The sequence below is a fragment of the Euprymna scolopes genome, chromosome 7, assembly GCF_053919585.1.
Source record: "Euprymna scolopes isolate OS-2025 chromosome 7, ASM5391958v1, whole genome shotgun sequence".
NCBI classification, from domain to species: Eukaryota; Metazoa; Mollusca; class Cephalopoda; order Sepiida; family Sepiolidae; genus Euprymna; species Euprymna scolopes.
In genome coordinates this window covers 143,329,720-143,357,600 of record NC_136488.1, presented here as the reverse complement: position 1 = coordinate 143,357,600, position 27,881 = coordinate 143,329,720, and the positions used below count along the sequence as shown (strand labels likewise).

At 33.0% G+C, this 27,881-nt stretch overlaps 1 protein-coding gene and 1 pseudogene across 1 annotated transcript in view; one reads left to right on the top strand and one right to left on the bottom strand.

Annotated features, from left to right (window-relative positions):
* The window catches only part of LOC145280016 (piRNA biogenesis protein EXD1-like), a 28,457-nt gene extending 7,029 nt beyond the window's left edge, over positions 1-21,428 (bottom strand). The window contains exons 1-4 of the mRNA XM_080131657.1: positions 20,947-21,428; positions 12,760-13,014; positions 3,791-3,871; positions 2,460-2,704 (exon numbers count right to left, since the gene is read on the bottom strand). Coding sequence (XP_079987783.1) covers positions 2,460-2,704; positions 3,791-3,871; positions 12,760-13,014; positions 20,947-21,105 — 740 coding nt within the window. The 5' untranslated portion in view covers positions 21,106-21,428. The remainder of the gene's footprint in view (positions 1-2,459; positions 2,705-3,790; positions 3,872-12,759; positions 13,015-20,946) is intronic.
* On the top strand, positions 13,441-13,557 carry LOC145280425 (5S ribosomal RNA; annotated as a pseudogene).
* Positions 21,429-27,881: the final 6,453 nt, after the last annotated feature.

Here is a 27,881-nt window from a genome sequence, read left to right as displayed (position 1 = left end):
GTTCACAATGCGGAATGGCTGACCCACTCTAACAAGACAGATGATGAGGGGAGGTTCTGTCATGATTTTGCCATTGCCTATGACCTCATCCAGATTGTTCATGAACACACCCGAATGCCCGACACTTCCGGTCAGTATGCTAGCCTTCTAGACCTTTTTCTCACAACTTCCCCTGAGCTATGTTCCAGTTCCGTTCTGTCTCCTCTGGGATCTTCCGACCACTCGGTTGTATAAGTTAAGATAAAAATGAAATGCAATAAGTCTTCAGATGTACCTCTTCACGGTATTGTGTATCGATACTCTACGGCTGACTGGGATAGCTTCCGTATACTTATATCTTATCTACCCCTGCATTCCATGTTTAAAAAAGATGTGTCCTCCATAGTATCAGACCTGACCGAATGGCTAATTGTAGGCATAGACTAATTCATACCATCTAAAAAATTCCAACAAAAAACCTAACAGCCAGCCATGGTTCTCCCCAGAATGTGCTGCTGCCATTGCGCACAGAAATCACTTTTTCCATAGCTACCAACGTAATAGATGCACTGAGACTAAAGCTGCCTTCAGGACTGCCAGCAACCACTGCAAAAGAGTAATAAAACATGCAAGAGAGCTATATGCTCAGTCCGTTAAATCCAAAGTAGCTGAGCAGCGGCTTGGTTCTCACCAGTTTTGGGAAATAGCAAACAGGATCCTGAACAGAAGCATGCGTTCTATCCCAACCATCATCAATGGACCTGAGGTCATCTCGTCAGCATCAGATAAGGCCAAACTATTTGCCAAGAACTTTGCAGCTAATTCTACCCTATGCGACAAAGGCCATCAACTCCCCGTATTTCCTCCTATAACGGACAACACACTCTGCAACATGCAAATATCTGTGTGTGAGGTCGCAAAGCTAATCAAGAAACTTGATTCCAGTAAAGCAACTGGCCCTGATGGCATTCCAATCATAGTGCTGAAAAAGCTACAACCAGAACTTGCCTCCCTACTTAGAAAACTCTTTAAGCGTTGCCTTAAAGAGAAGTGCTTCCCAACACCTTGGAAAACCTCATCAGTATGCCCTGTATTTAAGAAGTCAGGTGATAAGTCATTTCTCTCTCAGTACAGACCAATAAGTCTCCTGTGTGTCATGAGTAAGCTGCTGGAATCCATATTAAATAGAGAAGTAGTCAACCACCTCAGCAGAAATAACCTTCTTTGTGACATGCAATATGGTTTCTGTTCTGCGAGATCTACAGCAGATGTGCTAACTGTTATATCTCGTAGGATTAGCGAATCTCGTGACAAAGGCTTCCTTTCTAGGGCAATTTCTCTTGACATATCAAAGGCCTTCGATAAGGTTTGGCATAAGAGCCTACTTCACAAGATTTCCGGCTAAGGTATAACTGGAAATGTTTTCTCGATCATGAAATCATTTCTCTCCAATAGGCTCATAAGAGTAGTGGTTGATGGGCAGAAATCAGAGGCCCTCAATATTAATGCTGGAGTCGCTTAGGGGTCCATCCTAGGCAGTTCTAAGAAAGAAGCTTTTTTTCATGGAATCTACGTTTTGATTTAGGCACAGATAAAGAGTGGGGGAAATTTTTGACAGTGGATTCAGCTAGATGGGTGTTTTTCGTGAAAGATTGGCGAGGGGGGACCAGAGATTGGAGTTCAGACGAGCACCTGCCATGGAAATAACGATAAAACAAGGATAGGCTCGCAACGTTTCTTCTGTGGGAGAGAGGTTGCAGGGAAGAGAAAAGGGCATCCCCCACTAAGCCATGAAGTCTATTTTGTACTCTGTCAAGGCAGAATAGGCTGTTTTTAGCAGCTTCTGCCCAGATATGGCAGCAGTATTCATAATCTGCTTAACTACCAGAATCCTTTTCCAAAACATCACAAGCTCGTCGTGTATGGCTAACAAGTATTGAGAGACATTTATTCTCTGTAGTAGAGCAGCTGACATAATCTTGTGCCCTACCAACTAGGCAAAAGAAAAGGGGGGGAAAAAGGGAGGGTTGTTTTTATTTTTGGTTTTGTAAAACATGATTGAGTTTTCAAAGAGAAAGAAAATAAACAACATCAATGTATGGCGTATTCAAATCAGGAAGCAAATATCTTCAGACCACCTTATCTGATAGCACCAAGTGATCTAATGAGAACTGGTGTGTTAGTGTAATTATGTAATAGAGATAACACGAAAAAAAAAGGAAAGAAAGAAAAGGAAAAAGAAAAGAAAGAAAAGGGAAATGAAAAGGAAAAGAAAAGGAAAAAGAAAAGGAAAAAGAAAAGGAATGGGAAAAGGAATGGGAAAAGGAAAAAGAAAAGGAAAAGGAAAAAAATTGGGAAAAGAAAAGGAAGAAAGGAAAAAAAGGAAAAAGGAAAAATGGAAAAAAAGAAAAGAAAGGGAAAAAGAAAAGAAAAAGGGGAAAAAGAAAGGAAAAAAGTAAAGGGAAAAAATCAAGACTCACGAGAAAATCTTGCGGTATAAAGGAATAAGTTGTGCAGCATCAGCAGCAGCATAGTTGATCATACGATTGGTAAGCGGCCGCTCGGACCAGAAGGAATCATTTTGAGTCATTGAGTATTTTACTGAGTCTTTGAGTGATACCACTAAAGGAACATTGTACAAGCAACAAAGAGTCTTTAAAGAAGCGCGTGTTGGGTCCCACCAACTGTCGCTTCCATTTCTCACATTAATTAGAATATGAGCCATCTGAAATACAAAATGAAGAATAAATTATAATCAAAGCTGTCACAATATCATTAAACAATAGAAGTTATATACAGAATCGATTCCGGTTATTTTTATGGCAATCTCACAATGTTTATTTTGCGCTTCGTTTCACAACGATTTGTAGTGCAATGGTTAGAGTACTTCGAAAAACCAATAGTAAAAGCGATATTCTCCTGAAGGTTGAAGGGTCAATTCTCAGCATAGGCAACCGAAAACTACAATTGCAAATTACTTAGGATCTCTATCCAGTCATGGCTGACAGAACAAGAGCATGCTACCCCCGTAAAGTAAATAAAGCATTCCATTCGAAATTTCATTCAAATTCCTAAGTTTAACAGAAACATTCCTGAGTTCAACAAGATACACTTGAAAAAGGTTGGAGGTTACATCAACCAAAATATTGTTAAAATGACACTCAAGATAAGAACAGTATTCCAAAGAATTCAAATAATACGTTTATTTCATGTTTGTGTTAGATTTCTGAATTTTTGAGATGAGGATTGATTATTCATATTGCTTGGATTATTCGGACTAGTGTTCTCATTTTGGGTGTTAGTTTCACAATGTTTCAGTCCATATAAGCTTTACCAAGTACTTAGCTATGCCAACAAGTCATTGTGGCCCGCAAAGATCCGTGGCTTACTGGTTAAAGTACTTGGTAAAATTCAGTCGTAAAGTTACACTCCCCTGGAGATTAAAGGTTCAAATCTCAGCGCAGGCGATACTCAAAATACAATTATGAATTTCTTAAGACTTCTACTCAGTCATGGCGTCCGAAATGAGTGTGTGCTTTCTCGTGGATTAAATAAAGGACTCTGTTTGAAAATCTGTGTAGATTACGGAGTTCAAAAGAAAGATACAACAAGATACATCTGAAGAAAGCCAGAAGTTACATTGACCAAAATATTGTAAAAAATGACACTCAAGATGAGAAAAATAGTCTAAAGCACATAAATAGTACGAATTCATATTTATAATTGAAATTATGATAATATTTTTGAATAACTTATTTTTAATAAAAAAAATAAAACAAAGATGATTTAAATTACATGAAAAGGTTTTTACCTGCGTATCAAAAACATTGTGGAGGACAGTATTGTAATGCTTGTAGAGGGCGCCACTATCAAGTCGGCAATCATGTGCAATCTGAAAAAAAAAAAAAAAAAAAAAAAAAAAAATCACAAAATTAACTTTGCTGATAAGTTTCAATATGATTAAAAAGCAAATCAATTTGTCAGACTGATAAATAAAATTAGAAATTCAAATCAATACAGAGTTCATGCAGATTTCAAGGACTTTTCAAGGCCTTCTCTGGACAAAACTTAAGTTTCAAAATAAAGTTTGATATATGAAAAATGATATAATAAACCAAAAAAAACTTAGTAATTGACAACAGGAAAAGTCACTTCCGTTTATCTATTTCTTGTAGTGGTTTTAAAAGGTCACACAGTTATTTAGACAACGTTCTCGATAATGACACGCAACAAAACTTGTCAATTATTTACAACTTAAGCTCACTGTTCCACTATTGTCTCATTCAGTAATTCTGCATCATTTTCAGGCCATATTTACATTCTCTGACCCACTTATATTTGGGCAACCAAGCATGATTCATACTGTTGCTTTTCCCATTCAGAGCTTTATGTTGTGAGTGAAATAGTCGCATTTGCGAGTGATTTTTCAGCGGTGACTAGAAATGATAAAATGCTTATCTTTTGGCAATTGTGTTTTTTTTTCACTGACAATCTTCCAAAGCTCATTACTGAGTGAAAAATGTCTTTCCAACCATTTTTTTTTTTTTTTTTTTAATAAAAACGAACAAATTCAAATTATTTAAACAATAAAAGTTTTAATAGAACAATATACTCTTTTTTTTGTTATTTTTAAATGAAGGTAAAAAACCTCTGAAGAAATTTGAATGTTTATACATTCAAGTCTCAACATAAAATTTGGTGCACATTTAGAATTACACTTATTTAAAAAGAAAAAGTCTTATGATGTACATACTTGTCACAGAATAAAGATGTCATATTCCAAAAATCATATGGGTTTGGCTAGTAACTTTTCTATTAAGCTAGTGAATGAAAATATTTAGTTGTCAAAGGTCAACTAAAGATAAATTTGTCCATAGAACCCTGCAATTGTGGTCTGGTCTACACTGCGTTTGTTTTAATTTTGAATTTTACTTCAAGTATATATAAATATCATCAGGTAGTTTCGTGATAAAGGGGCATAACTCTTGTATCGACAATACCAAAACAATGCAATTTCAGAAGAATGTATTTATTTTTATTTTATTTTTAATATTTAAAAAATATTTTAATATTATCTTAATATTTTTTTTTAAATTTAATCGTAATTATTTTGATTTTATGATTTTATTTTCAATATTCTGAAATAAATTTTTACTGGACATAAAGAATACAATTTTTAAGACATTTACATATATAAAAGCGAAAATGTGTGAGTGTGCATTTTTTTCTATATGTCCGGCAAAGGCTTTTTTCCGGGTGCTTCTCAGCTTGCTTGCTCATTCTTATAACTTTTTATATGCTATCAAGATGATAATATCTAAACACAAAACGATGTTGTAAAAATCCTTTATTTTAGCCACTTTTATCTTACAAAATTTGCGCTGTGAATTTGTTTTCTCTGCTACTGCTGCTTATGGCATGATATTTGACCTAGAAAACCACCAGGGTTTTTAAACGTTTACTTTCAACTCTCTAAAGTCCCTGCCTTCGTGGGGTTATGCTATGTCATAAGACTATTAACCTCAAGGCTTTGGGTTCGAGCCTACCTCCGTCCCAAAACCTTTTTCATTGTTTTTTTTTTTTGTCCGTTTTTTTTTAATATTTAAACAGGCTTATTACTTTTAGTTTCCATCTACCCCCCCCCAACACACACACAACTACAGTTTTAATAGTGAAACAAGGTTATTTATGCCATTTTTCGCGTTCGCTGTTTTTTTTCTTTTTATTTTTCAGATTTTTTTAAGAAGTTTTAACATTGTTCGTTTTGCATCACATTCGTTTTTTTTTTCCATCATGTTCGCGTTTTCTTTTTTAGTTTTCGTTTTTAAGAAATTTTAACCTTGTTCGTTTGCATCACGTTTGTTTATTATTTTTTTTAATAATATTTAAACAGGGTTATTACTTCGCTTTTTCTTTTGTTTTGATTTACCTCCCCCACCCCAAGCACACACACCTCTAAATACCCGGGCAACGCCAGGTACCCCCGCTAGTCTATTATATAAATGTCACCTGTCTGTTTAAATGTGTGTATGTATGTATGTATGTTTGTATGTCTCGCAAAAACTTTTGACAGAGGCGACGGATTTTCACAAGATCAGTACTGTTTTGAAGCTTGACCCTTCGGATGAAAAATATCAAAAGATTGGCCAAAAACATTAATTCCTTCACCCTAAACTTGGCTGTTTTGTACAAGGAAGGCTTGATTTTTTTTTCGCCGACATTTTAGCAAGTCATCATCAGTGTTGGATTGACTTTGGTTAATTTCAACGTTTTTGACTTCCAGTCACGTTATGAAGACATCGGCTAAGACGTCAGATTTTCTTTCACTTTCTTTTCCTCCTTCGTGGTACGGGTTCAAGTCTGCCTGCCTACTACCACCCTTTTTTTTTTTTTTTTTTTTTGCTCAACGCACACCTCCAAACACCCGGAAAATGCTGGGCAACGCCAGGCTAGTTTTTAATATTTTCAAGAGCTTTTCAAAATAATAAAAATAAGGCCTTTTCAAGAAAAAGCTCCAAATTCAAAGTCTTTTGGAGTCTGTGCGAACTCTGCAATATGTATTAACAACAATATCCAATTGAAATTCAATTTGATATACACGATTATAGAGTTCAGAGAAAAAAAAAAATCTAAAATAAAATAAAAAAATTTTTAAATTAAAAGTTAATTTAATTATGACAGCATTATTTGGTTATTAAATTATCACGGTACTGAACCGAAACGAAATGGTATTCATCCTTGGTGAGTTGAATCGGCTTGCTTTGATGGAGAAAGTGTCATGGGAATATCGAATTCACAAGCTGTTCCCAGTCACTTGCATATCCCCATCAGGGGAGATGATGTTATGCTTTTGCAATTCTTGCAGAGAGGTGTTGATATCCTCCTACATACAGCGCCTGGTGTTTCCAAATGGTTATCTATCTGGTACTGAACATGGCTCAGTGTTAACTTTGGTGATCTGATGAGAACCGGCATGTCAACATGATTATACCGTATTAAATTATTAATTGAACCAAACTACCAAACTATTATACGACTATAATTATTTGTTAAGATAATGTTCAAAGCGATACTTATAAATTTACTCAATTATTGATATATTTAGATTTTGATCCTAAATCCTTATAGTAGTGTTAGGACGATTCCTAAATTTTTTACGATTCCGATTCCAGGAAAATGTTGATTAACGATTGCGATACCAAGTACGATTCCAATTCCCGTGATATTGTTGTTTTCAAATATATCATTAGATAATCGAAAGTTTTTGTGTAGCAAAAAAAATTGATACAGCGAAAAAGTGGAAATACAATTAAGGGAATTTCGAAAACGATTTGATTTTTTTCATTGAAGATAAAAGTCAAAACAAACATTCTAACCATGAATTAAACATGCACCATGAAATTAATAACAATCAATTTCAGGAGTTATTCTATATCAAAAAAAAAATATAAAGAAAAAGTAAGTCATGATTAATTCAACAAAAATACAATAACATCAAATTTCAAGGGGAATAATATGTTTTGTTTATCTTTTGATATTCATTTTTTTATTTTATTTTCACTTTATCTTCGATAACTCTTTAAAATTTAACATTTTTTTTTTACAGCTTCAATCGCTAACTGATTTTTATTCCACTTTCTAGAATATTATTATTTTTAAATAAAATTTAAAAATAATAATCTTTGATTAAATTTTTAACCTTTTATATTCAATCGTCTCAAATTATTCCTATTTATTTATTTGACTTTTAAAAAATATTTTTAACAATAATGTTATTCTTTAAATCTAAACAAATTCGTTTGGTAAATGTTACCTTACACAACAACAGAACACTGATCATCACTTTAATTTGTTTTTAAGGGGTATTCGAGGTCACTGACAATAAATCTGATAATCAAACCCGCCGCAAATTTACCGTTTGCATGGTATGAACTGCTAGACCTTGGGACTTACATGACACGTTCGTGTCCGAACGGGCATAGTAAAGTGTCTTATCACATCACATAGGAATCTTTCTAATAAGAAAGTTAAAAAAAAAAAAAAAAAACAAATGTGGTTCATTTTTTTTTTGTCTTACGTAGTTTTTAATGCTTTTTTAATTGATCAAAAAAATAAAGTTTTCACGAACAGTTTGCAAAAACATAAGCACCAAACACATTTTTATGTTTTTTTTCTTTTTTTTTAGGGGGGGGGTATTCCATTAACAGGTGCTCCTGCAGTTTAATCAACCGTTTTTCTGGAAAAACGGTTAATTAAACTGCAGAAGTACCTGTTAAACTACACAAGTCCTATAATTGAATACCCCCCCCAAAAAAGAATGAAAAACATAAAAATATGTTTGGTGGTTATGTTTTTGTAAACCGTTCGTGAAAACTTTATTATTTTTTTTTAGATCAATTAGAAAGCATTAAAACTACATAAGAAAAAAAATAAATAAATAAACCACATGATTTGAAATGACCGCTTAAAGATTCCTACGACACCTCACTACGCCAATTCGCACACGAACGTATCATGTAAGAAAAACACTACCGAAGGCGGTGAAATGGCACAAAATAGTCCCAAGGTTTAGGGATTCATACCATGCAAACGGTAAATTTGCGGCGGGTTTGATTATCAGATTCGTTGTCAGTGACCTTGAATACCCCTAAAAAAAACAAATTAGAGTGATCGGTGTCCTGTTGTAGTGTAAGGTAACATTTACCGTTGGTTTAATTATATATTTTTATTATATAATTATATATTTTTATTATATAATTATATACTTATTGTCTTTTAATGTTTATTCTTATTTCAATGCCTTAATTTACCTCTATTTCTATACAAAAAAAAAGTAAATTTTTGGTTATTATTTATTTCTATTGTTGAATAAAAGTCATTTATTGAACTTTCAAAATTTCCTCCACCTTAATGCTGTTTCTGACAACCTTTTTATTTTTTGTTAGGGGTTGGGAAACATTTACCTATGCTCACATCACGACTGTGATACCAGGCATCAGTGAATGTCGACCAAGCCCCTACAGTCTTTTAGTTGAACGGCTCTGAGTGACTAATTAGTTTGCAAAGTTTGGGTTCAAAGGATTAAAAAAAAAAAAAGTTAAACTTTTTTAATAAATTTTTCACATTTTTTTTTTTTGTACAAAGAAGTTACAAAAGAAATGTTTAATTGCTTCATTCGCAGAATATTTTAATGAAATGTAAATTTCTAAAAGAAAAAAGAATTAAATTCACTTACCGCATTGTTCTAGTAAACTTTTTATTGTTTAAATAATTTGACTTTGCTTGTTTTATTTTAAAAAATATATAAAGGTTGACTAGATATTTTTCATTTACTAATAAGATTTTTCATTCATTTACTAATGGAAGACTGTCGGTAAAAAAAACAAAACCTTGCCAAAAAATAAGCCCCCCCCCCTCCTTTTTTTAGTCACGAGTTGGAAAAACCACTGATTTTTAACGTGATTTACTCTCAATAAGAGCACTGTAAAATCTTTTTTCTCTAAGGATTAAGTTTTCATCAACTTTTTCATGGGCTTAACGTAGTTAGGCTGTTTTATACATAAATAAACTTTGCCCACAAATGAAAACAATGTTACCTCACGGCCCCTAAAGTTTCACAACAGTGCAAACAGATAACCAATCATGAGTCTCAAAGTTTCGAAACAGACAGACAGTGCTTATGTATGTGACGGAATAAGAAAACTCATTAAGATAAATAAAGATTACCTTTAAAGTAGTTAATAAAATTCTTGTATATCATGTTAAATATGTTATGAAAAGTTCTATGACGTTTTTATCATAATCTCACTTCAAACAAACAGTTCAACTTAAAAATATGAGAGAATCGTAATGAAAGAATCATAAATCTAAGGTATTTTTTAACGATACGATTCCGATTTCCCCCAAAATACACAATTCTTACGATTAACAATTCTGATTAATCGTCCCACCACTACCATATAGATCAAGTTTTAGCCCAAAATTTGAATGAAACATTCAAATCATGCAAATATTATAAAACATTTACAATTGGATAAAGAAATGTCAAAGTAATTTCTATCAGAAACAATTTGATATCTAAGTGAAATATTTCATCTAAATTCATAATGTAAAGCAAGTCACTTTATCATTCATTCATTATTAATAGTTTTCTTTCTAAAAAATAGTTGTCAGTTTTATTTTACGAGGATTGTTGCAACGTGCTACCCAGAAAAATAACATGTAATTAGATTGAACTTTTTCCAGAAAATATTCTGTCCAGGTCAGAATTATTTTCAAATAGTTGCCATCTTAAAATAGGGGAGGTAGCTGTATTTATCTAAATAGAATTACATCCCTTTAATTAGTACAGTGTTTTCTATCTTCTATAAATTCGTTTTTCTTTTGTGTGCATTGATATTCATATTAAAAACCCTATTTTCTATTTATTTAAAAAGAAAACACAGTTTTCTTATATATGGGTTGTAGAATTGCATTCACTAGCAAAAGATCTAGCTAATTTGCATATTCTTTTAAACATTCATTTTAATTAATTTCCTATTAGTTCTTTTGGTTTTCTTATGGGATGATCACCTTTAGTTAACTATTATGTGTAATTATATGCATGCAGATATTCTACATAATTTATACTTGCATAATATTTGCGTAAAAAGTTTATAGTAAACACAAAATTGTTTCCATATATATTTATGTATACGTATATATTTTTGTTTAACAAATTTTGCCTACCAAACTCCTAGAGTTTTTTGATCTACACACATGAAACTTCATATATAAGGTATTTGAACCCATGCAAAACTTTATATTTGGTTTTTAGCCCGGAAAAATCGGTGCAAAAGTGTGAAAATTAAAAAAAAAAAATGAAATTTGCCAGGTGAAGGTCGAACGCTGGCATTACGAATGCATAACGTAGCTATTAGTTCATGTTTTAATTTTTAGCCTTACAGTAAACTTGTTTTCATAGCCCAGTCATTGACGGCAGAGGCAAAATAAATCGTGAGCTGAACGTTTTGGTTTCGATTCTCACTGGTGACACATGAGTCATTTTTTTATACTTTTTAAATCATTACTATATATTGCATTCAATCTATATATCTATCTATCTATAAAAGTGAAAATGTCTGTCTGTCTTTTCTCTATGGTAGTTAAGGAAGACTATTATACAGAAAGGCATTACTTTACATATTCACATTTTTTAATATATAAATATGCACATAACCTTATGAGCAGTACATAGGACCTGAGCAAAGATGGGCGGAACTGTTAGTATTTGATGAAACCAAAGTCATCTAATTCCCTTACGTGTTTCATTTGAAGACTTGGCTTTCGTGGCAAATTTAACATTTTTTTTTTTTTAGTTTTTAGAGAGAAAGGGAAAAGAAAGCAAGATAAGACCGAGAGAAAGGAAGGGGGGGCAGGAAACTAGAAAGAAAGACAAAGAGAAAAAGGAAGAAAAAGAAAAATAACATCCAGCAAAAAGTGACAAAATATAAGGAAATAAGGTTCTAAAGACTTTGTAGAAAATCTTTAAAAAAAAAAAAAAAAAAAAAAAATAGTGATTTAAGCAAAAATCTAGAAAACTCACAACCTTGGAATATTTTTTTAGTCATAGATTAAAAAGCTTAGAATTTTGGGTAAAAAGAGTCGAAGCAACTACACTAGCAATAATGAACTTTAGAAAATGAAAAAAAAATGAATTAAAAAAAAAAACAATTTGGAAAACAAAAAATCAATTAAAAAATTTGGAAAACAAAAAAGAAATCAATTAAAAAAAACAATTTGAAAAACGAAAAATCAATTAAAAAATTTGGAAAACAAAAAAATCAATTAAAAAAAACAATTATATCTACTGACTTTTTCTGTCAATTTCAAGTAAAAGCAATGATATCTACTTAATTGACATGTCAGAAGTAGTTAAATATTTACACATTATTTTAAAAAAAAATCATGAGTTTTTGACCTTTATCATAAAAAACTCCCTCCATATTTCTTTGGGACCACATAGCACAGTAATAAGGGAATTGAATATGGTTGAGTTTATCCTCATTTTTGCATTAAATACATTACTACTAATACTTAACTGTGTATCGAACAGATACCATAATATTTAGCTCACTGTACCTTAGTAAAGGTCTATACAAAATTTCAGCCAGATCGGATCAGTAGTTCCCAAGAAAAAGTGGAATGGACAGACAAAGAAAGAGAACCATAATATAGATATGTAATATAAGTTATACATTCAAAAAGAACCTTTGGAATTAGAAGAATAGCTGTCAGATGGCAGGTAGTTTTTATCTTGTACAGATATAAAAATTATTTATATATATACAGCAAAACACAGGAATGATCATAGTCTGACCCCAATAAGAAGGATAGGAGTGGAACACACCCATGAAGACATTTGGTGTTATTTACAGACATTTCCACTGCTCGGGAAACATGTAACCGAAATGGACTGCGAAAATGCTTTTATACATTCTGAACACATCTTAAATATATTTTAAATATTTTACACTTTGAATAATTTCTGAAGAGGACGCTACACAGAACGTCTGAAACACGTAAAAAAATATTTCAATCATTTCAAAACATTATTACAATGATCTAAATATGGTACCTTTTTATATGAAAAATTAAAACATAGAATAATAGCATAATGTTAAAAAATACATAGCAATTGTTGGTGACCTTTCTTATTTAAATAAACATTTTTCTCTCGTTGAAATCTCTCAACCAATTTTATATAAATATATTTATATATATATATAAATGGATACAAACCTTTTTGACGTGATTGGAACAAAGTAATTTTAGTAGATCTCCTTGAGTCATGAGATCCTTATTTGTAAGGACATCAAATAAATAGACATTCAAATGGATATCACAAAGTTGGATGATGGTCACCTGGCCATCATAACAAGTGAAACGCTCCCCTTCCATGTCAAAACCAACTACACACGGTTCTTCTGACATTATCCGATGGATGATCATTCGACTTTCTCGAACATCAGTCACAACTCTGACAAACATGACGAGCTGAAGAAAAAAGAAAAAAGTAATATTGAATTTTTAAAAATAAAAAAACTTTTGCTGAAAGTATTTGTATTTTTTTTTAAATTGCAAAAGATTGTGATCAAAATGTTTGTTAAACTAAAGCATAAATTGCGGGATTGACTTATATACTAATTTGAATGATGATTCCTGTAAATACTGGTTAATATGCTTTCATTTTCTGTTTTTAAACTATATATCAGTTTAAGCCTGATTGAGGTTTCATGCAAACCCAAAAGAACTTTGGATTTTGGTCAGCATTAAGTTGAATCTAATGTGATAACAAATATAAGATAAACAAATGGAGATGGACAAATATACAAGAACCAAATTACCTAATGAACAGTCTAGAACATTTTTTTACTAAGAATGTTTACTTATATCCAACAATTAGTAATTATTATTATTGTTGTATACAGCATAATCGCGTTGACACACCGGTTCTCATCAGATCACCAAAGTTAAGCAACGTTGAGCCTTGTTAGTACCAGATGGGTGACCATTTAGAAATTCTAGGTGTTGTATGTGTTCTCTGCTTATCTCGGCATTTTGTTTCCGGTCATCCTAAACATAAACTTCACTTGCCACTGGTATTTAACAATATCAACTCAGGAGAGGTGTGGTCAGAGATTGCGCACCTTCTGCCACAAAAATTTCACACGCAGGCACCCCTTCATGGTTATCCATAGTCTATCAAAGACTGAAGGAGCCTGTCTAATTATTATTATAAAGCTATAACAAATATTGACATTTCCAGTAATGAACATGTATTACAGGGACATTTTTTTAATGTTAATGTTGAATGGTTTTATGAGCCAGATATTAATCAAGATTTAGAAAAAAAAAAAAAAGCAGTTAAGAAATCTGAACATCTCAATAGAGATCCTTAATCTATTCTCACTTTACTTAACCTACAACCCTAATTGATGCATCATCCTTATTGAATAAATGAATAAATCTCTATACAGTATATATTTTTATATTGTCGTTTTCTTATTTTATTAATACTCTATTCTAACTTTAACATTAAAGCCAAACCGACCTTCACCAACTACTTGCCACCCCCCCCCCCTAGTTTATGCAAAGTCAATCAGACAATATCTCTTAGCTCTCTACCAAAACCTTTATCCAAATCCACAAAAGCAAAATAAAGGTTCTTCTTCTTACCAAGATACTTCTCTTGCATTTGTCTCAGGATAAATATAACATCAGTAGTATTTCATCAATGCATAAAATCAAACTGCATAGCTAGACTTAGTCTCAGAGATTGCTCTCTTGCAAGAATTGTTAGCTTTTCTATAAGATTGTCTGGGATCCTCAGAACCATCACGAAGATACTGATCAAAGTAATTATTAAGATGGGCAATAGCAGAAGCACAAACAGATGAAAATCAGAGAGGAGAATGGTCTGGTTTGAAATTTGTGATGAGGAATAAAGATTTCAATTCCAACAAGAAATCAATAATCTCTTTAGCAGCATCATTTGGAGACATACCAAAGATAGGACCTCATGAAATGCCGCATAGGAAACTGCAAAGCCCATCCCAATTAGCCTTCTTGTAGTTAATTGTCTTCCTATGAAAGGGACAATGAACAGAAGTCTTCACAGAAAAATCATCCTCAATATCAACAGCAGCATAATCAGAAGAACCCCATGAAGAAGAAGAAATAAAACATGAGTTAGGAACAGAAGCGAGCAAAGACCAAGTAAAGATGGTTAATGAAGGTCGTTATGAGGAAAGCATGTGTAGAAGTGATGATTTGAGACAAGTCATGAGACAGAGAAAAATTAAAAACAGATTTCACCAGCTAGCTGTGTGTGAGTAGAGCCGGGTAGCCAGTTAGAACGATGGACATTAAAATCACCAAAGACAAAGACAGAGCTTGATGGATGAAGCGGCAATGCATTATCAATACCGCTGAATATAGCATGAATAACAAAACAGTTATTAAGTCAAAACGTAGATACCATGAACAAAGCTTCTTTCTTAGAACTGCACGCCTGTGGAACTCTGTTCCGCTTGCCTGTTTCCCTCCCGACTTCAACCCGGATGTCTTCAAGTCCAACACAAACAAATTCCTGATGAACCGCCCCCCCCCCTAAGTAATGACACCTTACCAATTCTCCAATACTATTGCTACACTATCCCTTTGATTACTGTACACACAATAACCCTTATCCTTGAGTGGCCATTGGGCCTTGATAAGTGGTGAACTCCATGTAAAAAAAAAAAAAAAAAAAGAACATGATAAAGGGACACTCAAGACTGGGAATACATGCAATAGAGAAATTCTTGCAAAGAAAAAAAAAAAAGAAAAGATAACGTCAATCCATGGAAGAGTCTAAGCAGACAAAAAGTAAATGTCTACATGTAGATTGTTCCTATCAATAAAAGCATCTGGATCAGTTTCACAAACAGCAAAGATGTGAGAAGATTTGCTCCAGAGAAAGAACTGAACAGCAGGAAAGCTTAACTTGAGACCTCAGATATTACGATAGGAAATAGTAAAACTTGTAGACGACATAATAATAAAAACGGAGACAAAGATAGAATCACTTCAAGACAAACCAAGCCTGAAAGAGACCTCACCACAAGCATTCAATTCCCTGTACTCCAAACAGGTTAGTTAAAAAAAAAAAAACTTCAAAAGCATAATAGGAAGGGTTTGAAACTGGTTCTGTGGTTAACCAGAAACCAATCTTTTTATCCTGACAACATCACTCTTCAAGAAAAATATTCATGGTCACCGATCAATTTAATTCAAAATGCGAGCAAAACCCAACCGAAACAAGGGACATTTCAATGGTCCCTATAGTACAATGGAACCAAAAGACTTCCATATTGAACAGTCTGAATTACACTTCTCCTGTTGGTCGTATTTCCTTAAATGATAAAACAATGGATGACAATTTTTTTAGAACAAATTTACTGAAAACAAAAACAAAAAAAAAAATAAACAATGTTTTTATTTTAATTGTTTTAATAAGAAAAGTTAAAATGACATATTAAAGAAAATAAATTATTATTTTCCACGAAAAAAATTAATGAGATAAACAAATGATTAAAGTCTTTCCACGAATTTTGATAAAGCAGAAAAATGTTTCTTATCGTCATGGATTAAAAAAGATTAATTTTAAAAAAGCAAAAAATTGTGAGAAAAAAAAAAAATGAGAAAGATAGGAGTGATATTTATGTCTTATGTGCTCAACTTTGGAAAATATGGCAGCCAACGTGAGTGAAGATGAGCAACTGATACTTATGGTCAGGAATGGAAGTAGGAGGATGATAGATGATTCCAAGCTTATATATTCAGGTTCTGTCATTCTCTTTTTTGTTGAGTCTAATTTTTGTCATTAAGGAGACCAGACTATTGTTTCTTTATTCCAGCCAAAAATCCAATATTTGTTGTTAGTACACCCTATTTGGCAGGTCGCTTAAAGGGCATTTCTCTTTTGCAATCTAGATCGTTGCCTGCTCACTTTTGAGTATCACTTATCAACCTTTTCTTTTCGACAAACTAGCAAAACTATCCATCAATGTTTTGATGAAATATTCACAGTACTTAAACACAAAATTAAATGCATTTAAAATTATGTCAAACATCAAAATCATTTGCCATTAAAATTATTTAAAACATTGAAATCATTTGCCATTAAAATTATGTCAAATAGCAAAATCATTTGCCATTAAAATGATGTCAAACAGCAAAATCATTTGCCATTAAAATTGTCAAACAGCAAAATCATTTGCCATTAAAATTGTCAAACAGCAAAATCATTTGCCATTAAAATTGTCAAACAGCAAAATTATTTACCATTAAAATTATGTCAAACAGCAAAATCATTTACCGTTAAAATTATTATTATTATTTTTTTTTTTTTTTTACCCATGCTCGCCCCTAACAAGGCATATCACCACTTGGATGTAAGGGGCTACTATTTGGGACCATGCCTAGAAAAGATTAACAAGATATTGGTTTACATTACATTTAAACTTTTGCATATCAGTACAGTCATGGTAGCAGGAAAGGAATTCCATAGTGTTTGAGGGAAGAAATTATTAGAGTAGAAAACTTTCTGGCATTTAGGCCCTTAACAGTGAAAGGGTGAGATTTTGTTGCTAAGCAAGTTTATCGGGGATATATACGTCAAGGGGGCACAAGTGTAATGAGTTCATCAGAACACATTCCATTAAAATATTTGTAAAACAGGCACAGAGATGCAACATTGCAGTGATGGGACGGGGGGTTGGAACTTAGTTAAGAAAGTGGAACTTATTAGATTGAAAACTCCTTTTGGATCCTATCCAAGAAGGAGAGGCTAGTGGTTGATGCACCAGCCCGGATGTGGCAACAATACTTCATGCATGAGCGAATGGTGGTCTTGTAGAGGTACAGGATACACTCAAATGTAAAGTGGTCTTCTAGCTTGATAGAGGGAGCCCACCTTCTTTGCAGCAGCCTTTGCAATGTCCTCAATGTATTTGTTCCAATTCATATTGCTCGTGAATATGAAAAGGGGTGATTTTCACATCATCTAGTGTGGCTTCAGTCCGCATAGGGAAATTTGGGAGGGAGTTTGTTGCCTGGAGGCAAATCGCCGGGCAAGCAATTTCGCCTTCTCAGTTGCCATGCACGCGACCTTCTGGTTGTTGGATAGTGGAGGAATTACGGATTGCCCTTTATTCACTACATTCCAGAAATCTTGAATTCCTATCTTTTGCGATTTTATGCATTCCCTGATTATTTCAGCAATCTTTCTTTCTGTTGTCACTATTTCTCTCATACAATGATTTTCTAACATACATGAATTTTTGCATATTTGTATTTGACTTAGGATGTATGAACTGGCCAGATGCATGCTGGCTTTGTGCAATGGCAGCTGCACAATCTGTAGTGAAGAATGGGAGTGAGTGAGGCTTGCTATAATACTTTCGTGTGGGGACATACTTCAATGCCTGCTTTGCACCATTCAGTTGTCTCATTGACACACTGTTCAGCAGGAAGAGAGAAGATATCTGTCCAGGGAGCATCTTTGATGTGTTCTCTGATGGCTTCCCAGCCAGTCCTTTTGTAGTACCTTGTTGTTTTGAGCAATGGCTCCTTAACTTTGTTTTTTTTTTTTTTTTTTTTTTTTACATAAGCATCACCACTTATCAAGGCCCAGAGACCACTCGAGGATAAGGGTTAAGAGTATACAGTAGTCAATTGAACAATATAGTGATTGTTAGTAATAGAAATTTGGTAAATCTGTTAATGTAAGTGGAACAGCTCATCAAGAACTTGTTTACATTGGACTTGAAGATAATCAGATTGTAGTCAGCTGGAAAGCAGAAGAATGGAAGACAGTTCCACAGGCGTGCAGTTCTAAGAAAGAAGCTTTGTTCATGGAATTTACGTTTAGGTTTAGGCACAGATAAAGAGTGAGGGGAATTATTGATAGTGTTTTCAGCTAGACGAGTGTTTCTTGTAAAAGTTTGGCGAGGGGAGACCATAGATTGAAACTAGGTCGAGCACTTTCCATGAAAATAACGATACAGCAAAGACAAACTCGCAATATCTCTTCTGTGATAAGAGGTTGCAGAGAAGAAAAAAGGACATCTCCTGTGAGGCTACGAAGTCTATTTTGAACTTAGAATTAGAAAGTCCTTTCTAGCAGCTCCTGCCCAAATATGGCAACAGTACTCCATCCTTGGACGTACCTGGCTCATATAGATAGAGAACTGCATCAGCAGTGAGATATCTACTGGATCGATAGAAAGATCCCACCATTTTTCCAGCGGCCTTGGCAACAGATTTAATGTACATGTTCCATTTCAGATTCAGGGTTCAGATTTAAGTGGGATTCCAACTGATACCACTAGGTGGTCTGCATTTCCAAGTGGACTGTGGGCATTAGTCACACAATTCTCAGGTACTGTGGTGAGGAATAGATCTGCCAGTGTTCATGATCTGGTAGACGAGTTGTGAATATGAATGACTGTGTGAGGGATTGGACTATAGAAAAGCTATTAGCAGAGCGTCCAGCTGCATCTGTATAACCCGAGAAACCAAGCCAATTTCTATGGTGAACATTAAAGTCACCAATCACATGTATTTGGCCATTACTATCTAAGGAGAGTGCTGCATCTATACTATCAGAGACATGATCGATTAGAATACAGTCCTGACTTGAGGGAGAACAGAAGAGAAAATATAAGTAACTAACGCAGTCATGAAAGGTTAGTCGAAAACACATAAAAGCCTGGTCATCAAATTCCAGACATTGCTCTCTAGTTAAAGGAAGGGTGCTACACAATATAGACTCCAAGACTATGCATATATCTATCAGTCCTTCTGGAAGACAAGGAAGTATGCTGTCATGTTAAACTTGTCAAACAGCAAAATTATTGGTACTTATGCACTTATGTTACTGTGCTGAAATATTAACATCATTATTTAGAACTCCATTCTTAACATGAGTAGGGAAGGTGTTATGTAATTATTCAGTACTTTCACCTAAGAATTTAATAATAAAAAATATACTGTAAAACTTGAATTTAACTTGAAAATACTATTTAAAAAATAGCATGGTAACACAAGTGCATAAGCACTAATCATTTGCCATTAATATTATGCCAGACAGCAAAATCATTTGCCATTAATATTATGTCAGACAGCAAAATCATTTGCCATTAATATTATGCCAGACAGCAAAATCATTTGCTATTAATATTATGCCAGACAGCAAAATCATTTGCCATTAATATTATGCCAGACAGCAAAATCATTTGCCATTAATATTATGTCAGACAGCAAAATCATTTGCCATTAATATTATGCCAGACAGCAAAATCATTTGCTATTAATATTATGCCAGACAGCAAAATCATTTGCCATTAATATTATGCCAGACAGCAAAATCATTTGCCATTAATATTATGTCAGACAGCAAAATCATTTGCCATTAATATTATGTCAGACAGCAAAATCATTTGCCATTAATATTATGTCAGACAGCAAAATCATTTGCCATTAATATTATGCCAGACAGCAAAATCATTTGCTATTAATATTATGCCAGACAGCAAAATCATTTGCCATTAATATTATGCCAGACAGCAAAATCATTTGCCATTAATATTATGTCAGACAGCAAAATCATTTGCCATTAATATTATGCCAGACAGCAAAATCATTTGCCATTAATATTATGCCAGACAGCAAAATCATTTGCCATTAATATTATGTCAGACAGCAAAATCATTTGCCATTAATATTTTGTCAGACAGCAAAATCATTTGCCATTAAATTATAGAAAAATCATTTGCCATTAATATTATATCAGCAGCAAAATCATGTGCCATTAATATTGTCAGACAGCAAAATCATTTTCCATTAAAATTAAAAATATTAAAATTATTTCCAACAAAACAAGAAAACTAAAAGATTCAAGTTCGTTAATTTCTAATATTTTAATTAAATTAAAAAAAAAAAATGAAAACGGTTACCTGAACTAATGATGGAAGAATAAATCAAAGTGAAAATTTATTTGGGAAATTGACATTAAAAAGAAATTGAATTCGAGTTTTTGTTTTAAGAAAAAAAAAAAATGACTAATATTTAAAAAAAATATATATATTATTTTTTTTTATTTTTTTAATAACAAATAAACCCAACGAGCAAAAACAAAATATAATTTTTTTTAACATTTTATATATGACTTTTTTTTTTTTATTCAAGAGAAAATGATTTAAGCAAAAATATATAATTTGAATGTTTACATTGCGTTAAATGATCACGATTTCTTTTTTTTTTTTTTTTTTAATAAAAATTAATCATTTTCCTCGAAGTTTTGTAAAAGAAATAAAGAAAACTCATGTCGGGAATTTTTTTAAATTGAAGTTCAAAGAAGAAAACCATTTTTTTTTTACTTACCAATATTTTCAGGAATAATGCAAATTCATTCAATAAAAAACTATAAAAACTGGAATCCACCGACAGACTAGAAATTTTGATTCTGTTGTTGTTGTTGTTGTTGTTGTTGTTTTCGTAAATTCCAAATAAGCAAATATTAAATAAATAATTCGGGTTCATAAATTGTCACTTTTTCTAATTTACGGATTTCCAATTTGTCGTTTTGGTTTTTGAAAATTCCAAGTATGATATTCAAACTGTTTTTTTTTTATTGCCAAAATGCAAAATAAAATGAGGAATTCTTTGATAGTCTGAAAAATAAATCAAGCAATTGAAGAATAAGATAAATATATAGTCATTTTCCTGAGAACATTTAAAATGATATTAAGCTTTGACAGAGTGCAATTATGCCAAATGTCCAGGGAGAAAATATTTGTTTATCGTTAGTTTTCTTGATGGCTGTAATGGCGTCTGAAAAGCGCCTATTTCAACGTGCGTGTAACGACGTCCATATCTATTGGGGCAAGACTTCTCTTTACAAGATGTAACATTCAATTTAAACCTATATATGCCCTGATGTTCATGTCAGCGAGTATGTAGAACCATTGTAGGGGAGGTAATTCTAGTGACTTTGTTGGGATACCGTTGTACTTATGAGAGAATCTCCCTATACAGCCCCCCCCCCCTCATTGAGAGTAGCGTTTTCTGTCCGTCAAAATATACGTGTAGGTATGTATCTTCTGTCTTTATTTATTTGCCTCCACAGGAGAGCAAAGTTATGTGCAAGGTTCATTTGTAATTTGGAAATAACTCAGCTACCCTGAAGAGAAAAAAAAAAAAAAGAAAAAAAAAGACAGATTCACGTGTACATACATCGGTATTATTCCTTCTATATTTTGGGGGTTCTTCTGTAGGAGATGTCTCCCTGATTTTACTTTTGCTTTTTCTCGCTCACATGTCCCTATTCCGAATTCGTGGCAGTGGGCCGATAGCAGTGGACTTCTTTTCTTTTTTATTTTTTTTTTTTTTCACTAACAATGTTTTTATTTTTTTAATGTTTAACTGATATAAATTATTGCATAATAAAAATAATTGACTTAAAACAAAAATCATTTTTCGGTACTACTGCAGAGAGTGATCCGCCGGATTTAAAAAGCCATTCTTAACATAGGGAGGGGGGTGTTTTGTACCTATTCTATACTTCACCCTTACAATTAAATTAAAAAACATATCATAAAACTTTAATTAAACTTGGAAATACGATTTAAAAAATAGCGCGGATCACTCTCTGCAGCACTCAGCAGTGCATAGTGCAGCACTGCAGCAGTCAGCACCCATTTTTCTTATTTCGATTATTTAAACAAGTAAAAATTCCATATTTTTTTTACTTGATTGCTAAATTTAAAAACTTATTCTAGCAAATTACCTAACAATTTAATTAACAAAAATATCGTAAAAACTGAATTTAACTTGAAAATACCATAAAAAAAAATAGCTTTTGAATTTCAACTACCAATTTTTTTTACTTGATTATAAAATTTTAAAATCTATTTCTTTCATTGCATTTTCAAGTTAAATTCAATCTTTACGAGAGTTTTGTTTACTAAATTGTTAGGTAATTTGCTAGAATAACTTTTTGAATTGAGTAATCAAGTTAAAAAAAAAAAAAATAAGGAATTAACTGGAAATAAGAAAAATTATTTTTGTTTTTATTTAATTATTTTTATTATACAATAATTTCTATCAGTTAAACATAAAAAAGACAAAAACCTGGGGTTTTCTCAGTTACAGTATGGAGTGCAATTTGGAGTGATGGTCGCTCAGACCTGGTGGAATGCGAAGCAAACATCAATTCTGCTAAATGCATTTCAATATTACATGAAGGTTTCCTGCCAATATTCTCAAGTGGTAAAATGGACCAAGTTAACTCCCTATTTATGTAAGACAGAGCTCATTGTCATTATTCTCTGGCGGCACAACATTGGTTTAGCCAAAATGGGATTAATGAACTTCCATGGCCAAGTCAGTCCACGGATATGAACCCAATCAAAAACCTTTGGGGCATATTAGACCGGGACCTTTGCAAAAAGAAAAGGAAGCCATCTTCTAAGCCTGAACTTTTAGCATTATTGCGTCAGATATGGTAAGAAATTGCTCAAAATGTTATTCGTCAACTGATCAATGCAATGCCTAGAAGGGTTCTAGCATTAAAAACAAAGAGGAAAGTGCTCGGCTGAGCTCCAATCTGTTCCCCCCCTCGCCAAACTTTCACAAGAAACACCCGTCTAGCAGAAAACACTATCACTAATTTCCCCTACTCTTTATCTGTGCCTAAACCTAAACGTAGATTCCATAAACAAAGCTTCTTTCTTAGAACTGCACACCTGTGGAATTGTCTTCCGTTTTCCTGCTTTCCAGCTGACTACAATATGGTTGTCTTCAAGTCTAACATAAACAAGTTTTTGATGAGCCGTTCCATATAAGTTAACAAATTTACTGAATCTCCATTATTAACGGTTACTATATTGTCCAATTTCTACTGTACACTCTTTAACCCTTATCCTCGAGTGGTCTCTTGGCCTTGATAAGTGGTGATGCCTATGTAAAAAAAAAAGTAACGTTTCTTATGAGAAAGAGTCCGTCTTAACTTTCCTCTTACATAGGTCTGTTATTTTATTAATAAACTAGCTCCTGCCCAGATGTGGCAACAATACTCCATCCTTGGACATACCTGGCTCTTATATAGGTACCTTTGATGATATATCTTTTTTCACTGATTACAAGTGCGTATACCTTTGAAATAATTATATGATCAAAGGCAATTTTCTTTTTACACAGATAGACAGGTTACGTGTGTATTAAAAACAAATACGTATATATATGATTTTATATATTTATTTACTATTGGAATTCAGATTCAAATTGCAATATATATAGTATATATAATAATAATAATAATAATAAAGAAAAGAAAAGAAAGACCAGTTCATAAAGAGAAAAAGTTTTTCACTGCAAGAGGGGGGGAGAGGCTTGTCCGTGATTAGATAAAGTTTTTCTTTGGCGTTCTATTTTTAGCTGCTATAATTATGATGCAATTAGTTCGGTGTAGGTTTTCATGTGTATTTCTAATAATAGTTCTTCTATCTCCTCTGAGCAGTACATTATCTGGTGTGCTATCTTTTTACCATTCAGTTCTCGGTTTCTTATGGCTACGTGATCGTTTAGTATTGTTGGGTGTCCTGTGTAGTTTTTTTTTTTTTTGTGTGTGTTTGGTTCATACGTGTCTACGTCGTCATCGCTCTTGATGCCTTCTGAGTGGGTAGCAGCACGTCGGGTTTCAGAGTTAGTTTGAATTCTGATGGTGTTTCTCACGGTAGTTACTCTGGATCATGATGTTTGTTAGCGGCTTTCTTAGCAGCGAGTGGTTTCTTCTTGAACATGTCTCCCTGTCTTAACTGTCTCTTGGTCAGCATTTCTCTCCAGTCGTGAAGTAAGATCATCCTGACTTTGGTGCTTAGGTTGTCTGCCGTTCTCTCTCCCGTGTTTGGTAGCTCGTTTACCAGGTGAATTAGTGCCCCGTAACTGTACTTGAAGTTCAGCAGTTCCGTCGTTCCCTGACATCAGTTATATCTCTTTGAAATTATTGTTTGGTATCTTCGTTATGCCTACAAAGTTACCATATCCTATGTAGTCGCCGTTGTCGATGTATATGCCGAAGTAAGGTTTCGGATTCGTGAACGAATACTTCCTCGTCGTTTTTGGTTAACCATTCTCCGTATATGATGTTGTCGATGGGGCAACCCATGCTTTTGACTCTGTACGAGGTTCCGCCGGCCATCACCGCTTCCCATTTTATCTGCGTTACCCATGTCAAAAGAAAGTAAGGCATGATATCGTCCGCTGATTCCAGTTGAGACCAATAGAAGTGCCCTATGTTGTGCATGGTCTCCGTTTCAGAGTAGTATTTTGTGAATGTACCCACGGTGCTGTTCATGTCTGTGGTCTTCACCAAGTTTTTGATTTCATTTCCAGTCTCCGACGGGAGTTTTCCGCTGATGGACGTTCCCTGCCAACCATTACTCTGTCTGCCATCTGACGTATCCTCTCTTTGATCCGTCTCCATAGTCTTATTAGTGTGATCGCTAGTAGCAGCACCAATACAGTTGGTGGAGTTAGTGCTTCTGAAAGTCGAATTCAGTCCAAGGTAGTTTTTAGCTCTGATAGCTGCTCTGCTGATGGCCCCAAGTAATCCTGTTCTCTCAGTTTCTCGGAAGAATTGGGCATTGGCTTATGCGGATTTTCATAATTTAGGTCGTGATCTTTTGCCGCCTGGTCTAGTTTGTTTATGGCGGGATGGTAGCTGAGTTTGTCTAGGTCTGTTCCGGGACCGAGAAATTTATAACCTGATACGGTAAATTCCTACCCACCCCACTCGTCTGTCGGAGCTTTTCTTTTATGTCCATGTCTTTCAAGAAGCGGTGGCATAATAAGTTTTGGTTTCAGTATCACATGATCGAGATGGAATGCAGTAAGTAGGTCATCAGTGAGATAATTATATTAATCAAAGGTTTATATATGCACAACATCTTCTCCCTGTGATTGGCACCAGGGTATGATATACCTTCTATAGAGCAACCTGTCAGGAGGGGGGTGGACATTACAGTATTAACCTCCACAGTCAGGTTCCAACAAATAAGGTATATCATACCCTGGTGCCAGTCACAGGGAGAAGATGTTATTAAATTTCTGGATATTTATTTTTGATTTTGTTCTATAAATTATATGTTTATTGAAATAAACTGTTTCTATGGGTGTCTATTTTTTTTTCTGTCATGTTTGTGCATATAACTTGAGTTCCTTCAGCTTTAATCGAAGCCAAAACCAAAACTTACACAGAATTCTTGGTAAAATTATTTATTACAAGAAATGGAAGGTCATAACAATTAAACAACAGTCACTCGGAAGAAAAAGAATGTAAGCGTGACTCAGAAAATAACACAAACGCTATTGTATTAATATATAGATGCGAGACCAAAATCGTGTTCACATTAGAGATGCCTTAAAACAACATTCTTATGTAGTGATCATTTCAAAGGCATAAACACTCACATATTTAAAAAAGCAAGCAAAAATCAACTAATTGTCAGATTTTCATGAAATTTTCGATACTTATTCATTTTTAAATTAACTTATATTTTAAAAGCAGTTTTTGTTAAATATGGGAGGGGGAAATATATTTTTAGGGGTTTTATCCCACCCTCATTTTTCATTTTACAAAAACTAAACAAAATAAATTTAAATCCATAAAAATTGTAACATTTTATATTATTTATTTTCGGACTATCCATTCATGTGAAATCTTTTTTATTATTTTTCTTTTGCCTCGTGTTCCCCTTACCTCACCCTTTTTTTAACCAAGTAAGATCTTTGACTTACTTGTAGTTTCATTAAATACTTTTATATGCAAAATCCGATCCTGCATTTTGCTAATTCCTGCCCTCTGATGAGAAGGAGAGTATTTCTTTGAAACTCCGCGGATTAAGGACTATCCACTTATCTTGTGCTTCCTTTTTTTAAAATTAAATATGTTTTTAACTCTTTTTCAAGATGTCTTTTAACATGTTTTATTAATCATTTGATCATATATATATATATATATATATATATATATATATATATATATATATATATATATATATATATAAGGCCCTGTCGGTGGGGCATTAGAATACGCCGACTGCCCCCCTCCTGCAGAGGGTAAAAGTCCCTCAATGGGCGTCCTGGATATGACCTTAAACTATATCCAGTAGTGAGGCCCCAGCTTGCAGGCTTTGGGGAGTGTGGAGCCACCCTTTAATTACTATTGCACCCAGGTCCACTCTGACCTGGAGTGGTAGTACCTGTTAGGGTCCCAACTATGGGTTAAATAGAAACCGACGTAAAAACAACAAATATATTCTATTAAAAAATTTTTCTTCAAAATCTTTGGATTCAGCATTAAATAACCCGAAAAGGGTTGATATGCCGTAAAACAGAAACAACCAACCAACATATATATATAAATTATATACATGTATACATAAACCCATTACTTATTTTACTTACTTTGAAGTTGTAAATAAAAAATTGGTATAAAATATTATTATATTTAAAAAAAAAAAAATTTTCTCAATAATATATAAGTTGAATTAGAAAACAAAAAAAAAACCCAGATTTTTAAAAAGTAATTAATTTTTAATAGAATAAAATTCCAATATTCCATGATATGAAGTTTTAAATAGATTTTTGAGTAAGGTTTTTCAATTTTTAAAAAGTACTTTTCATATAATATAAAAAAAATGACTATTGGCAATTTTAAAATAGCAAATTCAATTACAACTTCAAATTATTTTAATTGTTAAAATTTTTATTTCTAGGAGTGGAATGAACTTGATCTTAGCGCCTATTTTCATAAATGTATGGAAGCCTCTAATTAACAAAATTAACACAAACAATAGCAAAAACAAAAACAAACAAACAAAAACGTTGCTTCCCTTATTCAATTTAGCATCTTTGAGCATTCGTAAAAATTATACACAATTATAAGTTTGACACAAAATGATGACATTGCTAATACTGCATAAAACCTTGGCGATTGTACACAAGAATTTGGAAGTGCTTATTTTGTAGTTAAAAATCAATTTAGTATTATGTGATAAGAGGAAGAACAATAACAACAATGAAAAAGGACATTTTAACACTTTTTTCACATTGAGCAATACAAAAACCTGGAACGTAAAAAAAGTGTAATAAAAAAAAGTATTGGATTGAATTATGAAAATAATTTATTAAAAAAAATTAAAGTGTTTATAAAAATATTTCTTTCACAACCTCTTTTTTATATAGATAATTTGTAAACACTTTTTATGTTATCTTAATAAAAACAAATATTAACAACTTTAAACTTCTTTGGTTTC